At 36.4% G+C, this 16969-nt stretch overlaps 1 protein-coding gene across 2 annotated transcripts in view; it reads right to left on the bottom strand.

The window, feature by feature from the left end:
- Positions 1-13709: 13709 nt before the first annotated feature.
- Positions 13710-16969, bottom strand: part of LOC100893276 (spermatogenesis-associated protein 1) — a 29304-nt gene continuing 26044 nt past the window's right edge. For both annotated transcript variants that reach the window (XM_030996003.1, XM_030996004.1), the window contains one exon: positions 13710-16671. In XM_030996003.1, coding sequence (XP_030851863.1) covers positions 16486-16671 — 186 coding nt within the window. In that variant the 3' untranslated portion in view covers positions 13710-16485. The remainder of the gene's footprint in view (positions 16672-16969) is intronic.

Genomic DNA, 16969 nt, shown 5'->3' with positions numbered 1-16969 from the left:
AACATATAGAAGAAAATCAGGAAGATAGTACACAGTAGAGAAAATGAATAATAGATGTTGACCATGCATGCCCAGGTTTCCTGGGATAAAAAATAAAACTAATCACTATAGTCCTCGGGCCTTCTACCCTGACATGGGGGTGTTTCACAAAGATTCTAAGTTGAACTGGAAAGCCGTTAGCATCTATGAAAATGTTTTGTACAATTTATTTTAATAGGCATAAAATGTTGATTCAAATCATTCATAATTTCCATTATCAAGGAGATTTCATGTTCTTGATGTGGAATTTATAAAAAGTGTGAAATACTTGAATGTTCGCTTTTGAATAGATTTTTATTTTAAGGGTACAAATGGCTCTCCATAATTTTAAGTCCAACTTAGAGTTAAGTTCGATTTAGGATCTTTGTGAAACACATCCACAAAAATGAAATAACATAGCTTAAACTTATATATTCGTTTATATGAAATAGTAATAAATAAAAGGGATAGATATAATGATGATAATTGAAACAAAACAGAATGATCAAATTATATGTTAATAGTTGCAAAATTGGATTTGATATCAAAATAATAGTAATAAAATAGAGCATACAGTAGGACCTATATTATAAATAGAATGTACATATCCTATATGATGCGAATGGACCCCATCTATCCCACAACATTCACTAAATAATTATTATGACACGCAGGTTATACACATGACAGTAAACTAACACAATTTGTCATTTCAAACAGTCAAGATGTACCAAACTGTTATAGAAAGCTTTGTATTTGATGATACTACACAGGGTCCTTCGGCAATATTTTGTTCCCCCTTTTATTTCCTTTTTTTTTAAAACTGGATCTTAGTTTATGAAATTACATGTTTATCATTTTTATCTAGACCTAATTTTCCAATATGACATATTTTAATTCCGAATTGCATTCACTCTGTGGAATGAAATGAAAGAGAATATACTAATGGTATACCCACTAAGCCTACAGATGTTCGAACAATTCACAGGGCGCCTCTTACTTTATATGTTGGCAATACATCATTTTATACATCATGATTATACTATCTCAAAATGTTTCCGATTTAAGAACTACATGAATTGACACTATTATATTATTGTTCTAAAATGGTTGACCATTACCCGCCTCCCAGTCTCCTTCTTTCTTCCCCCAAACCTGATCAGTCCGGTACTGATACCATAGGCCAAAAACGCCCTCATAATTATAAGAGAACTATACACCCTGTTTATAAATTTACGGAGACGTCACAGGGAAAATATTGATCTCTGTCACATTTGATGTACAGTGCGTCCCAGAAAAAACGAAACCGAGAATTAGCGATGTTTTATCAAAACTTATCACAATTATAATTAATAAATGACACATATTTGTAAAGCTTAAATCCTATTTCATTTAATGGAACTCATATAATGCATATTTCATGCATGACTGATTAAAATCAATTTGAAGAGAGGGAACCAGAAAGTCATTTGGCGGGCGGTATCTGAATTTCAAAAAGAAATTCACATTTCTAGAAAGTTCAGTTTCTGCATGCCCTTTCATATGACACCTCAATCAGGAGCAAGGAATAACAAAGTCCTGTTTGTTTAAAGTGATGCTTGCATTTCCATGATTTGATTTAAATAGTTCGTTTTCACTGACTGGTGCCGTAGCAACAAGCCGAATTGACAAAAGACTTAACTCCGTTTCGTTGACAATCAGCCATACATGAAGTCTTTCATCTTTGGCTGTTCTTTAACAAAACGGAGTTAAGGCTTTTGTCAATTCCGTTTGTTGCTACGGCAGGCAGCCAGTGAAAACGAATTCGTTTAATCAAATTATGGAAATGCAAGCATCACTTTTATCAAACAGAACTTTTGTATTCCTTGCTCATTTTTCCTGATTGAGGTGTCATATGAAAGGTCAGAAACTAAACTGTTTAGAAATGTTTTTTTTTTTTTCTTTGAAATTCAGATACCGTCCGCCAAACGACAGTCTGGTTTCCTCTCTTCAAATTGATTTTAATCACTCATGCGTGAAATGTGCCTCATAATTTATGAGTTGTATCAAATGAAAGAAGAGGATTTTAGCTTTACAAATATGTGTCATTCATTAATCATATTGTGATTAAGATATGATAAGACATCGATAATTCTCGGTTTCGTTTTTTTCTGGGACGCACTGTATAGTTATGATTTCAATTCTACAAAAAAAAATCAAGTATAAAATATTTGTTTTCGATGTCAAACGACTTTGACTATTCACTGTCCCATAATTGTTGAACAAAGTCCCAACACATCAGTTCTCCATCACTTGGTTCCCAGCTCAAACTTTTCCCTAGAATCCGGCCAGTCCAGTACTGATACCATGGGTAACCAAACCTCCTCACTATTGTGAAATGGTTGCTTCCTTGCATGAAGTTCCTTTGTGTTTGGTATCCATTGCTCGTAAGAGCGGAGCACATCCTTTCGGAGTCCTCGATCATGTAACCAAAGTCATTAGCAGCACTGATGAGGAGGAAATGGGGACGATGAGGGGCAGAAGAAATATGTGATGACGACGATGTTGAAGAGGATAATGATGATTGTGGTGGTGATAATAACAATGAAGGTGATGGTGACTCATCTGTTGGTAGTGGACATGGTGTTGATGATGACGACGACGACGACGAAGATGGTGATGATGATGATGACGTAGAAGAAGAAGGAGAAGAAGGAGGAGTAAGAGTAGTAGAAGAAGCAGAAAGATGAGATGAAAATGTGGTCGAAGTGGTTGTTAAGGACGATGAAGCGGAGAAGACGGAAGGACTCGACAGCTGAGACAAAGGTGACTGGCCAAAATCGGAAGCCAGTCTGTTATGTTCACCCAGTTTGACATATTCGATAGGAGACATGCTCTTCCAGTACGCAGGATCTGTTCCAAAGGCCGGCTTCAAGTATACATGATAGGTGAATCCTTTGCTCACCGTTCGAAGTTCATGGATAGCTGACAAACTGATGACACCCTGTTTGAAAATAATTGAAAAGTCACAAGATGGAATTCTAAGCTTATAGCACGTCTGAATTAAAACATGCGCAAAAAAGAAGGTAGCAAGAACAAATAGAAAGAGATAAGTTTCAGTTTAAAAAGGACACAATAATAACGAAACAGATGGGTCTTCGTGCAAAACTAGAACATAAACAGTTTATTAACAGTTTTCTTAAAATGTATATAACGATGACAATTAATTCAGATTTAAACTGGAAGATGTTTGAATTTATGATACATGTCTGATAGAATGTCCTATATTGAATATATTCTCATCGATAGGGGTGAACATGTGACTTTTTATTACCTTAACAACTCGAGGGGAAATTCCGGCGTCTGTCAAATAGCGATGGTCAAGGGCTACAAGGGATACCAGATGACCACCAGCCGAGTGACCCATCAAGACGATAGAGTCTGGATCAAAGTGACCAGTTGACCGTCCATAGTCCACAAGCCATCTCAATGCAAGTGCTACACATTTTGCTTGACCCTGTGGGGTGGCAGCAAGACAGGGTATCTTGGACTCCGGGTGGAATGTCGTCTTCTGCTGAAAGTGGTAGATGAGATACTGCACAAACATGACAGCTGCTCCAGGGATACGAAGCCCCGAGATGGTGTTATTTGCTAAGTAGGAACCCAAGGAGTAAACATCCAACGTTAATACTGACGTGATGATTGTCATAAAAGCAGTGAGAGCAACTACAGATCTTGAAACGGTCCACTTGGTAACAGATTGATGTCGACTCGTGAGGTAAAGCTCTCGAGAGACTATGATCCCAAGTGTTAGCAACTGTGATAGGATGATGACTACTGCCGCTACAGATAGAGCCGGAAAATCTGAGTGATTTTGTAAAAAGCCCCGAATTGTGTACATAGGTGATGGGTATGACATCGAGAAGAGCAATACTTCCAGCAACAAACTCAATAATGAGGTAATAAAAAGGGTGAATACTAGGGAAAATAAAAACGAGCTGCCGATTTCCAGTAGATTGATCGGGAAAGGGGTCGGTACGAGTGGGTATGACAGAACAGCGCATGGAAACCCTCGACTCGCGAAGCTCTCCCCGACGTTGCTATTGATACGGTCACGCCCAACTAGGGCGGCCACACCCAAGTTGATGTCCCAGCGAGAGATGTAATGACGCCATATCTGCTTATCACCGCGTCTCCATCCACCGCCATGTGCGAAGACAACAAGAGGCAGTGGTCTTCCACCCTTCTTGGTAGATCTTTCATCTCTGACCCGCTTTCCAAGGTTTGCATCCTCTCCTCCTGTAGTAACTGATTTTGTGAGGGGAGTGGACGTCGATGATATCATCTCAGAGTCTGTTTCTCCGCAAGAAACGACTTGCGGCGTAGAGGCGTTTCCCAATCCTTCATGGTTCGTCTGCAGCTGTGGAGATTCATAAACTTCTTCTTTCCCATTTTTGAGATTTTTTGCAGAATGTGAAGCATTGGCGAAGTTATCTGCCGACGGCAAGAATAAATCGAGGCAGGTTTTGCTCGTAATGTGCCAACTTTGATGTTCTTTTCGACCTTCGTTGACAACGCCTTCTTCGAATGGTTGAGAATATTCGAAGTTTCTGATCACGGAATATCCCAAACGGTTTTCCATTTGTCACTCAAGACGTGGACGCTTCTGGTTTAGGCCATGCATTTATGCATCATCAGAGGTTCTTCCCCTTGTTAACTAAAAGTGTGGCTACAAAATGCATACAATCAACATGATATTTGTATATACCCACCCAGTGAATTGAGCAGGGGTCATGGGCCTTCAAACTACACGTGATAAGAGTGTTGATCACCTTGGTGCAAATATTTGGAGGCTAATTCAAGTTCAAGTGATTATCCATTCTCCTTGTATATTAAGAGCATATCGCTGTCACTAATCAGCTAGGATACAAGCAAACACGTAGACGAGGTGTGCACATCCCTTGATCCAGGGACCTATAAACTTAGATGCATAAACTATAACACGGTGAGTTAATAACAATACTATCCTGCCATCTATCGATCACAGAAACCAAAATATGTACCATGACGTATATCACGACTGATAAGGTGTCAAAGGAGTTCAACTGGTGTACGTTCCAGACAACCCTCTAATTTCAGTTTCTATAATGGTGAAAATAATCTATACCACGGCCTGCAGACGGTTCGTGTCATTCTTTGTGAACACCATGAGAAATACATGTAATAAAATGATTGTTATATCCGGATATATTACTATGCCGGTCTTGAACCGTATACTAGGCCTACATGGCATTGTGTGTTAAATGCAAACATAAATAACTCGTGATTTGGCAAACCTGGTCGGAAGCCTTGGATCCGGGCAAAGTTCATCTGATCAGGGCCCCGTTGCACAAAACTTGCCATTGATGGTAACTTTGCCATCAATCGTAATATACTACCATGGAAACCTTGATTTTGATTGGCTGTTGAGTCCTGTTACCATGGTAGTTGCCATTGATGGCAAAGTTACCGTCAGTGGTAGGTTTTGTGCAACGGGGCCCAGACCTTTTAGTTTATGATTTATTAGAGATTTATAATTTCATTATCTTGAGTATTCGTATTGGATTACTGAACATAACTATGATATCATTGCATGGACCAAATGATGATTTTCCTGGTTTCTATGAAAAATTGAAAAACTAATGTTATTGAGTTTGATGACCCCTATAGATAGGTACTATACAGTGCGTATAAAGAACAGTGTACCCAACTTTGGTAGTTTCTAATTAAAGAATTATAACCTATGTGACGTTAAATAACATTTCATTGTAAAGAAGAACTAATAACCTGTCTAATGATATCATTTTCATATTGTGCTGCCAAGGATGAATGAACAGCTGGTTTTTCAAAAAAAATTGTCAAAATCCTCTTGTACCAAGTTTGGGCTGAAGCAATGAATGTAGGTCAAAAGCCATCGTGTTTGTGTTATCTCATTCCAAAACAATTGCTCATTATTTTATTTACATTGAATATTAGGCAGTTGAAGAAAAATACTCAAGGAAATGCTTAATACAAGCATAATTTATGATATTCTCTTTGCTATATATGAATATGATGGTTACAATCTTGACTTCGTTCGCAATGAGCGATACAAAATGGATAGCGTTTATTTGAAATGTTATCTTTTTTTAATGAAAGTCTGCTGTCAATTTCTTTGATATTTATCATCATAATTCATGTGCTCTTTCTTGCATTTATAGGTTTAGTAACATTTGAGTTTTCATACGCTATTCGATATCATAAACACCTTATGCTGACATTGATGACAAGTGAGCATGCAGGGAGAACTGAGATATCATGAGACAAGAAGTTAGTAGGCTGTTTCAAATAATTAAAGGTTTTTATGTGGATTGAAACAAGGTTCTGTGAAAGCCTAGATACATTGCATCATTTTAAACAATAAAGCACTCAAGCACAAGGCAAAATTTAACTTTTAAAATTATTTAAAACCGAAGAAGCACATGTGGCCTGACCCACATTGGTTCCTTAAGCCCAAACTTGGAACAAGGCGACATTTTTTAAAGGCCCAGATGCTTATTCACCCCCTATTCACCCGTGGCAGAAATATTGTGAATGGGGTATCATTGGGCATAAAATAGGTAACTCTTCATCATGAAACCAATTTCAAAGTAATATTGGTTATGATTTCTCAATAGCTACCAAAGTCGGGTACACTTTCTTTTTATACGCAATGTAGAACTGAAGAACGATTTAAATTTACTAGATAGGCCTACCTGGCGTGAACTCAATCCTGGGACCCATTTCACAAAGCCTTTTTTCAATGACAAATGACAAAAATCAGTGACAAATCTGCTGATAACCAATCAGAAGCAAGGATTTTACTAGCCTATAACTAAAACTGTCATTTGTCACTGATGACAAGCTTTGTGAAATGGGGCCCTTGAGTTCGTAGAAAAGTAGTTACACGTGAAAACGACCCACATCTCTAAAACAGAGTATAGGCTGGATCATTTTTCCGGTCTCAGATCTTTTTTCTTTGATTACAAAAAGTGACCATCTGTATGGATATAGATCTAATCACTATATTATCACCTCAGAATCTGGAAGTATAACAATTTTTTGTTGAAAGATGTTGAATATATTAAAGTTATGAAAGATAAAAGAAATTGTATTGCATAATGTAGATGAAGAATACATCCAAGGTAAAGAGATCGGAGAGATAAGAAAAGAGGAATATTACTTTCTACTAACGAACAGTAATTTTTTTGATACATTTCTCATGGAGTTGAGAACAGCCACTATTTCATATTCGTAAAAAAAAAGAAAACGAGAAGAGTTTAGATGAAGCTGAAATACTTGAATTACAAAAGAATTTAATAGCGTTGGAAGAAGATACACCGACAATTGAAAAATACGAATTTAAAAAAAAACAATTAGAAAATATAATTCAAAGTGAAAATCTAAATTTTGTTAAGTTTTCAACAAAAAAAGAATTGCAATTCGGGAAAAAGACTTCGAAATGCTTTTTTACATTTAGAGAAACAAAAATCATTTAAAAAGACCCTTGTACTAACTATCAAAGGAAAAATTGCACGATTGACCTACAGAATTATATCTTGAGAGAGGTTGTATCTGTATTTCCAAAATGTATTCAACCAACTTTAGAAGCTGAAAACTTACTTTTCAAATATTGAGGGGGTGGGGGTGGTTAGTCGGGCAACATAAAGTTTTGAATTAAATTGAGAAGAGAGGGAAGGGATCTCACACTATCATGATGTAAAATTTTCTGTTTTCAATTTCGGCTTTATAGTCACCCAGGGGCGGCGATTTCTTTTCATGACCGGGGGGACGAAATGCTATAGGGAAAATCTGTATTCCGTTGGTATCACGGTGGTACCAACGGAATACAAATAGGCGAGGGAGCGTAGCGATCGAGCTAGAAGATTTGTGCAGTTTTATTAGTCTAAACGCTACACTATTAGGCCCTTTAGAGCTTAAAAGTGTGTTGCAGTCTTTAGTCAGTATTTGCTATACATTTTTTTTCAAATTTACAGGGGGGAACGATCCCCCTAAAAAGTGAGGGGGAGGGGGGGGGGGGGGGCCTGTCCCCGGGATCGCCGCCTCTGGAATACACTCACTTCCAGTAACTTCTGAACTCTGTAAATTTGTTTGCTTACTAGTTACTAGGATAGACAAAGCTATCACTTCTAAAATACAGCAGCCACCAAACAACCATGAACGGCAAACTCCCTGATTTTTGTTCTTCTTCTTTCTTTTATCTTAGAATATATGTAGCAATATCATTTCCCTCTCGCCTCTCGCCTCTTCTTTACTCCCTCTTCAAATCAATAATTTAAATAAAAGATAGACATGTACAATCATGAATATGCTCACCCTCCTCTCTCTATCAAATACCAAAATACATAAGTGAATCCGGGGGTAATATTTAATAATCCGATTGCAGGGACCCTCAGGGAGAACAGTATAAATACTGATGAGGCTACACTAGGTAAACAAATCATATTATTACCATTATTACTATCATTATCATTTATTACTATTATTATCATTTATTACTATTATTATCATCATCATCAATAGCATTATCTTCATCATAGTTATTATAATCATCATTATTCATATTATTATTACCCCCCCCCCATACATGAAGTAGTTGTCTAAGGGTAACAGGTATAATATTACGAGTTGTCAGTTTCAGTTAGAGTCGCTTTCTTCCTCCACCCCTGCTCTCTCTCTCTAGTCTGTCTGTCTGTATCTCTCTTCCTATTTGTATTCCCTCCCTCCCCTCTCTTCTCTCTCTCTTCCTCTCTCTCTCTCTCTCTCTCTCTCTCTCTCTCTCTTGTCTCTCTGTCTATATATCTCTCTCTCTCTATCTCTTCCTTCTCTCAACCCCTTTTTTCATCAATAACTCACACTTAATACAGATTCAGTTGCTTCATGTAATAAATAAAATCATTTTATTAATCATTGTAACATCAAATCATTCATACATATCAATATATTGCCACTCTTTTTGTGGATCCTATGAACTTCTTAGATAAATAATTTTCTACTCACAAAATAAAATCAAGGTTCTTATAGATCTTCATAAGTATCATGGTTTACATGTCATGTCCCAGAATATATCAACAGGGTTGTGAAATTACAATTGGCACAACAAAAATAAAAGTGCTACAAAATTGCTGTCAGCAGTAAATATAAAGAAAAAAGGTACAAAGAAATGGGAAAATAAAAGTGAAAACTGAAGACTTAGCAAACAAACCAACAAACACAGATATAAGATGGCTTTTATACATTTTGTGGAACAGTAATTTCTATCACAACTTCTATATGCTGCTGTGATATCACTGCACTAATCTGAGATTTAATAAAGATCTTTGATCCTAAAATGTCGATTAGAGGTAAAATATGCTAACTGAAACTTGAAATATATCATATCACTTGATAATTTGAGGAACAGAATGCATACTCTTTAAAGCAGAATAATGAAAATACCAGGCTATATAGCAAATATGCATTCAGCACTTAACAGGGAGGAGATAGAGAGAGAGAGAAAAGAAAAGACAAGGGGCAAATAGGCAAGAAATTCTAGCAACATATTTTCTTAGTATTCATAACAACACAAGTGCGAAATTAATCATTTCATTATGACACGTACAGTATAGGTTTTACAAAGTATTGATTATACATGAGAATGAGAAAGTAGGAACAGGATGTTCTTTGAAAAATGCTGTGTTGAAGAGAAGCTACTACAAGAAAGATATAGAGAGGGACAGAGAGAGGGGAAAGGGAGGAGAGAGGGGAAGAGAGAAGGAGAGAAAGAGAGTAAGATGATTGGAAGAATAGAAGAGAAAGAGAGGGAGGAGAGAGGGAGGTAGAGAGATAAAGATAGAAAGGGAAAGAGAAGAAGAAAAAAAGAGAGAGAGAAGGGGATTGATCTACGTATTCTAATACTCGACATCATTAATAATATAATAATAATAACGTTTTATTTACCCAGGGTAGCCACTTCAGTTGTGAAACTGCTCTCCCAGCAGGCCCTGCATAACATAACATGTTACTATTACCCTTCTCCAATCTAATATGCTGAGCGCCTAGCTAGAAGGCAGAAGGTCCCATTGTTATAAGTCTTTGGTATGACTCGGCCGGGGATTGAACCCACGACCTACCGTTCATGAGGCGGACGCTCTAACCATTGAGCCACCATGCCCGGTCATTCAAGCACATCAAATATGAATTGTATTTTGCAACGACAACCAAAAAAAATCTTAATCGACAATAGCTCATTATCAATAATCATTGTAGGCCTAAGTATGAGAATATATTATCAGTGATAAAGAAATTGATGAAAAAGCTCAAACCAAAAATCAATTTATTCATGCTCTCCTTGTCCTTTCTGCAAACTTTGGCACGTTCAATTTCCATGCTTATCTACTCTGAAATTCATTAAACTATTAAATTCATTTGTATAATCCCATAAAGATGCTACAAACATCAGAAATATTAGCAACCTAACAATTTGGATATAATAATTTTAGAAAAAATGACTTGGCTATATATAATATTGGTGTATATGGTAGTATAATACAATTGATCTGTATAATGTATGAATGACATTTAGGACATACTTGTTAAATTTGCTACTGCAAGCTTTCTAGTATTAAATATTTCCCAAGAGTATTCCACTTTGGTAAGAGTCCTATGAAAACTAACGGTTTCCTTCATGCCACGTAATTCAATTAAGACGTACACATAATATTATTCATGTATCAAACTAGTGAAAAAGAAAATGACTGTGATAATTTTTTGAAGCATAGGCTAAAGAGAACCAAGATCAAAACCATACCACATTAAAAAGAATAGTTTTTTAGTCTTATATGGCACTGTTCATTGGTTAGGTAATATATAATGCCAGAAATCTATTACACAATTCATTAAATGCTAATGATAAATTGAAAAATGCACTTTTAAGATAACTTGCAGAAATTTGTGACTGATGAAAGTATAAGAAATATTTCGCAAAAGCTAAGATTACACAATTACAATGAAAGCGCAAGTAACATATTGCTTTGGCATTTAAATGTACTATAAAATGAATTATTAACAGATTCATGAATATGATTATAACATATAATATAAATTAGTCCTTATAAATTCAATGCACAATATTTCTATTCTCATTAAAAAAGTCCTGATAATATTCAAACTAAAAGACTCATACATGTCACATCCTAAAGACTGCAAACAAATAAACATTCTTCAATACGATTTATATTCTGCATTATACATTGTGCATTATCCTGCATTATGCATTGTGACCTTTTGTACAAGGTTTCATGAATTAATGTATATTAAATGCGTACATTGTAAGAATAGAATGCACGAGTTGACACGTAAGCCATAATAAAAATGTACATACAATATGATTATATTTCAAGGTGATAATTCATTACCGGTACTCTCTTATATTTTATAAAAGCTTGATATCATCAACATTTTTGTTCAATACCATCCCACTCAAAATTCATTACATGGGAAAATCAGGAAAGAGGGACTCAATTAGATTGCCATTTATTTTGCCACTTATGTTTCTGATAGATGTTTGGGTTCATACGAGTACATCCAAGATGTGTATAGGTGATCTCAACATATAATTTCAACTTTGTGAGAAGAAAGACATGTAACATCATTTCTAATTATTAATATGTTTCCCATGTGTTTGCAAAATTATAAAAATATATACCCCATCTGTGTAAACATACAAAAAGGCTGAGTATACCGGTATATGCGCATCGATCTCTTTAATTAAATGTCCACAAAGGTGGTACCGACACACATGATACTATCAAGGTAATTGCATTTTTACATATTCCATGGGACCCTTGCCTATATATACACACACACGAAACCTTCCTGATCTACAAATACAGTAGTACTAGAAGTCATTATGGCGACCTTGTGTTATTATCTGTGGGAGAAAAATCCTTGAGTACTGCAGGGGTCGATGAGATCAAATGCTCAGAAACATATGGTTTTTTGGATTGTATACATGATGGACGGAAGCAAAATTATGGAGCTGACGTTCTTTTAACACTTATGTCAATTGTGGGACGTGGAGGTAGCATTGGAATCGTGTGGAATTCATTGATTTTGGGATTGGGCGCAAAATGAATGTTTATTTATAGAGAGACATCACTTCTCCCATTTTTGACAACTTGCTGAAAAGGATGGTGTGATAATAATGACACCTGTTGGTATGAGTTTCAAAGTGAAAGAATGGGATCGATTCATCGACCAGCTACCAGACATATCACTAAACATATCAGTTTAGCAAAGTTGGAAGCGAATGCATGATTTGGAAACAAGTCTTATCATTCTACAGGGAGTACCGGTACAGTGTAAGGTGGAGAAGAAAGATTCTGACAGAAGTTTTTGTTTCATGAATGTGAACAGTCTCATAAGCTTCAGTTTTGATCAGGTAAGATCTCTCTCTCTCTCTCTCTCTCTTTCTCTCTCTCTCTTTCTCTCTCTCTATCTCTCTCTCGAATCAATATCTTCCTTCATAGTTAGAATAATACTGTTGTCCAGCCTCATATGACATGTACCATATGAAGCTTTACAAATAACTTTTATATTTATAAAGTAGGTTTGCAGGTAACGTTTATATTTGTTGTTAAAACCAATGATAGGACAAGGATCCAATTCAAACTTATGATTTTGTTTCAGTACACCATTGGTTGACTTATACCACATGACCAATTCTCAGTCTCCAAGCATGACGCTTTAAAAAAAATTATATTTGTTCTTGAAACCAAGGACGTTAACGATTCTCATTAGTTACCTCAAACTTTGAACTGAAGAGTCAAAACATTTTTTTATCTTCTTACAGTTACAAAATGGCATCATCTATGTCTTCGGGTCTGACTTTCTACTGCAATAGATGTCCTTACACCTACACAAAGAGGTGGTACATAATCGGCCATTATAGAGTCTACCACCCGGAGTACAGACATGAAGCAGATCTCATATTCCCTGGCCTCTTCACAAAGGGTACACAGCCCAGTCCAGAACGCCACAGTACCGTTAGGGACGAGACTCAAGACCGGGCTCTGAAACGATCTCCTCGGGAGGGAAGGACCTCCAACGAAAACCCCTACGAGGGGAGGATGCTGCCAACCCCTGAATCGGTCAAGTGGTTACAAAATTTACTCGAGGAGGTGATGGAAAAAAGGAGGGGCCGATCCCAAACTGGTGGACTCTGGCGAGGTTTGTCCTCAGCATGTTTTTATTGTGGCCAGAAAGGACATTGGAAAGGAGAATGCCCAGAGAGGTCTGGAAGCGGAATTAGACCTTCCTAGCTGGCCAGGGGGAGGTCAGGGCTATACAGCCTCATGGTGTTGAATAGGAAAATCTTTGAGGTTTGGCACTTAGACAAATTGAGTTACAGTTAATTAAATTCACGTATCTGTAAACATTTTATTTGTTTTGATGTAAACATTTATTCATTTTTGCTAGCAATATTTTATATCTTGGATTTTGTTTGCATCATTTTGTTTGTTTTTTTGTTTGTTACTGCTTTGATGTTTTGATGTAAACTTTTATTCATTTGTATATATGTTTTTGGATGCTTTTTTTTATATGATTGTATTTTTGATGTAAACTTGCATTTTTAGTCTTTGAGCTTTTTGACAAGTCTTGAATAAAACCTCATTTGAACTTGAACTTGAGTACGATGTAAAGAAGAAGGGCGGATTGTTCACAGACTATGGTAACTTATTTCTGAAGTTAAAGCAGGAGTCTAGTGGGTGGCCTTTGGACTGTACAACTATTGACAATACAACCGTTGATTCTTCTAGGATCCAGAAAAAGTCATGTGAAATATCTAGTCTACTACGAAAATGAAGGCATTTGTTTAGATCATGATTCCATTAAAATCAATAAAGGTCTAAGAGCAGTGGCAAAGATTTGTCTGAATGCTTTCTAAGGAAAATTCGGTCAAAGAAGTAACCTACCAAAGGCAGAATATATCAAGGAACCACATGTCTTCTACGATAGGATGTGAGAAGGTCATCCCTTCGTCCATTTTCGACAATTTGATGTAAAGGATGGTGTGATAATAATCACACCAGTTCCATATTCCTCACGATGCATTTGAATTTTATATTGTTGTAAATTTTGTATTGGACGTGAAATAAACTCTTCAGCTCTAGTACCTGAATTTATGAATTTCCTGAATATATCACTTGACGAGGCTGTGAAAATTCCTTTGGTGAATGCTCACCGGCTCCCCACCTCCCTCAGCAATTATATATTTGGTTAACTGAACTTTAACTTTAACTTGATACAGATTCAATCATCTATGTAGATAACGGTAAGGGAGCTCTGATCAGTACAGGAATTTTCTTGGGGGAAATGACCGATGAATTAACTAACCATGGTAAAGACCGTTTCATTACTACTTGATCTATTGTATGCGTGGATGTGTGTGGTAATTTATCATTGATGATTGTCAGTTTTGTATGTAGTGTAAGTGTAATTTTTGAATATTTTCTTACTTTTCATTTATGTACACATTTTTATTATGATAATGTACTGAGGGAACTTATCAACCACAAGCTTCTACTTTTTTTTGGTTTCTTTTTTTTCCTTATCTATTATGTTACTGTACATGAATTGTATTTGTAATTGTATGATTTAATTTTTTTAATGATTTGGAAAAATAAAACAATGAAATGAATGAATTCCTAAATTCGTAAGTTGAGGTCCTAAACTCGTAAGTGGAGGTCCTAAACAATACAGTTTATGTCTGGTCTACTAAACACCAGTATGAAATCTTTGGAGCATGTTGGGCTTGAGGTATAAGTCTCAACTGTAGAAATGCAAGTGTAATCAACTATTCATCTCTACTAGACAGTGTATAAACTTATATTATATATTATATATTTTAAATTGAAGTCCCAGGCATGTGTGTGTGAGTGTATCTGGGAGGGTGTGTGCCTTTACGTGTCTGTGTGTGATAACGTATGTAGTCTTTTATTTTAAATCTGGGATTTACTTATAAGTGATGTAAGGCATTATGTGAAATGAAAAGTAACCTGTCCTTCGGCAGTAACTGTAGAAATGATATATAATATATTTATTTTAACCTATTCATTGAAATCATGGAAATAATAGTGATGATTATTTGTTGATTCAGATCTTGAAGTATAAAATTATGTAATTGGTTATTTGAATTTTATGATGTTTTAATTTACATTGCTTTTACTCTTGTGCTTCTACAGAGGCTGTTTTGTGTCTTCAATTAAAATCTAACCTTCCACCAACTCAAGTGTCTCAGAGTGAATGTTTTGGCATTTCTTTCATGTATATTAGATGAACCTTGTGTTACCTGCCTGATTTTCTTGACGTTTTCATTTGAAATGAATTGACGTTTATATTTGAAGTGAATTTTAATCTGAATCCAATGAACTGAATTTTAGTATTTCACTTTTTACTGTAACGCTACAATTTCTTCATTTACAAAAATATGACAAGATTACCTTGTTAACTCCTTGACTTAACCCTTTGCTTACGGGAACCTGGTGGTCCCCATGCTAAGCCTATGGGACCTGTACAATTCAGTAGTCAACGGGTTAAATACAATTCAAATTATTCATCGTTCATCCACATGTCTAAGATCAAATAAAACATGAAGAGAGGTATGTATTTGATGGAGATGGAGAGGGAGAGGGGTAATAATTCAATGAATGAAGAGTGGTATGTATTCGCTGAAGAAGGAGAGAGGTATATATTTGATGGAGAGTGAGAGGGGTAAAAATTTGATGATGTCCCACCATTGACATACACCTTAAAAAGAATTTCTGCTCCATAAATAACTTCCATTCATTTTGTACACGATCCCCCAAAAATGAATTCCCCAAGACTACTATGGTACTCCACGTCCCACCGTGGACATACGTGTTAAAAGAGCGTCATCTCCATAATTTCGCTTCCATTTCTTGTACACAATAAAATAAAAAAAATGTTTCTGAACATTTGTTTCATTGGCTCCTGAATTTTTTCCCCATAGACTTAACACGCAGTCGCCATAATGACTTCTAGTACTACTAAATACCCACTGTAAACGGTTCTGGGCCCGTTGCACAAAACTTACCATTGATGGTAACTTAGCCATCAATGTTAACTACCATGGAAACCTTGATTTTGATTGGCTGTTGAGCCCTGTTACCATGGTAGTTGCCATTGTTAACAAAGTTACCATCAATGGTAAGTATAATGCAACAGTCCCCTGGACAGCCCTATTTTTTTTTCTTTCATTCAGAATCTGCTGCTCCCTTCCTCATCGCTTTAGCAGACATGATGGAAAGAGGTCCCTGGCCAATTTAAGTACCTACTGTAAACTGTTTTACACAACCCCTGGAGATGTTTTTCTTTTCTTTTCGATATGTTGCTCCCTCCCTACCTCAATCATCGCTTGGCAGACAAGGACAGGGGTCCCTTGCCCAGGGCTGGAATGGGGGTCTTTGAGAGGAGTTTGTGGTCCCCCATCTTCAGTGCAGCTAGTTTCTGATTCCTGATCAAGGTTGTGTTGATCTTGCGTTGTGTGACCTCGCTCTTCAGTCCTCTGACCTCCTCCTCTGCTTGATTGCGTAGCTGTGAAAGCAAGAGGGAATATCATGAAATAGTTTTGTTAAAGGTATAGACCAGTTTTGGAAATGCCCCCCTCTCAAAAAATGAAATGGATCAGCTCTAATTATGACCAATCATGTGAGAGAATATGTTTTTACTTATACGTGATGATACAAATTTTGCTGGGAAACCGCCTACTAATTGATATATTTGTTAAATGTCATATCCGTCAGGCCTGGATAGATATATCGCGTAGTCCCATATACATCTCTCTGTGTACAGTGCTTGTAACTTTACCAAGACTGGGCCAAATTTCTCATCA

Source organism: Strongylocentrotus purpuratus, unplaced genomic scaffold (genome assembly GCF_000002235.5).
Source record: "Strongylocentrotus purpuratus isolate Spur 01 unplaced genomic scaffold, Spur_5.0 spur5_scaffold_3, whole genome shotgun sequence".
NCBI lineage: Eukaryota > Metazoa > Echinodermata > Echinoidea > Camarodonta > Strongylocentrotidae > Strongylocentrotus > Strongylocentrotus purpuratus.
The sequence above is the reverse complement of the archived record's forward strand: the minus strand, read 5'-3'. Positions and strand labels throughout refer to the sequence as shown.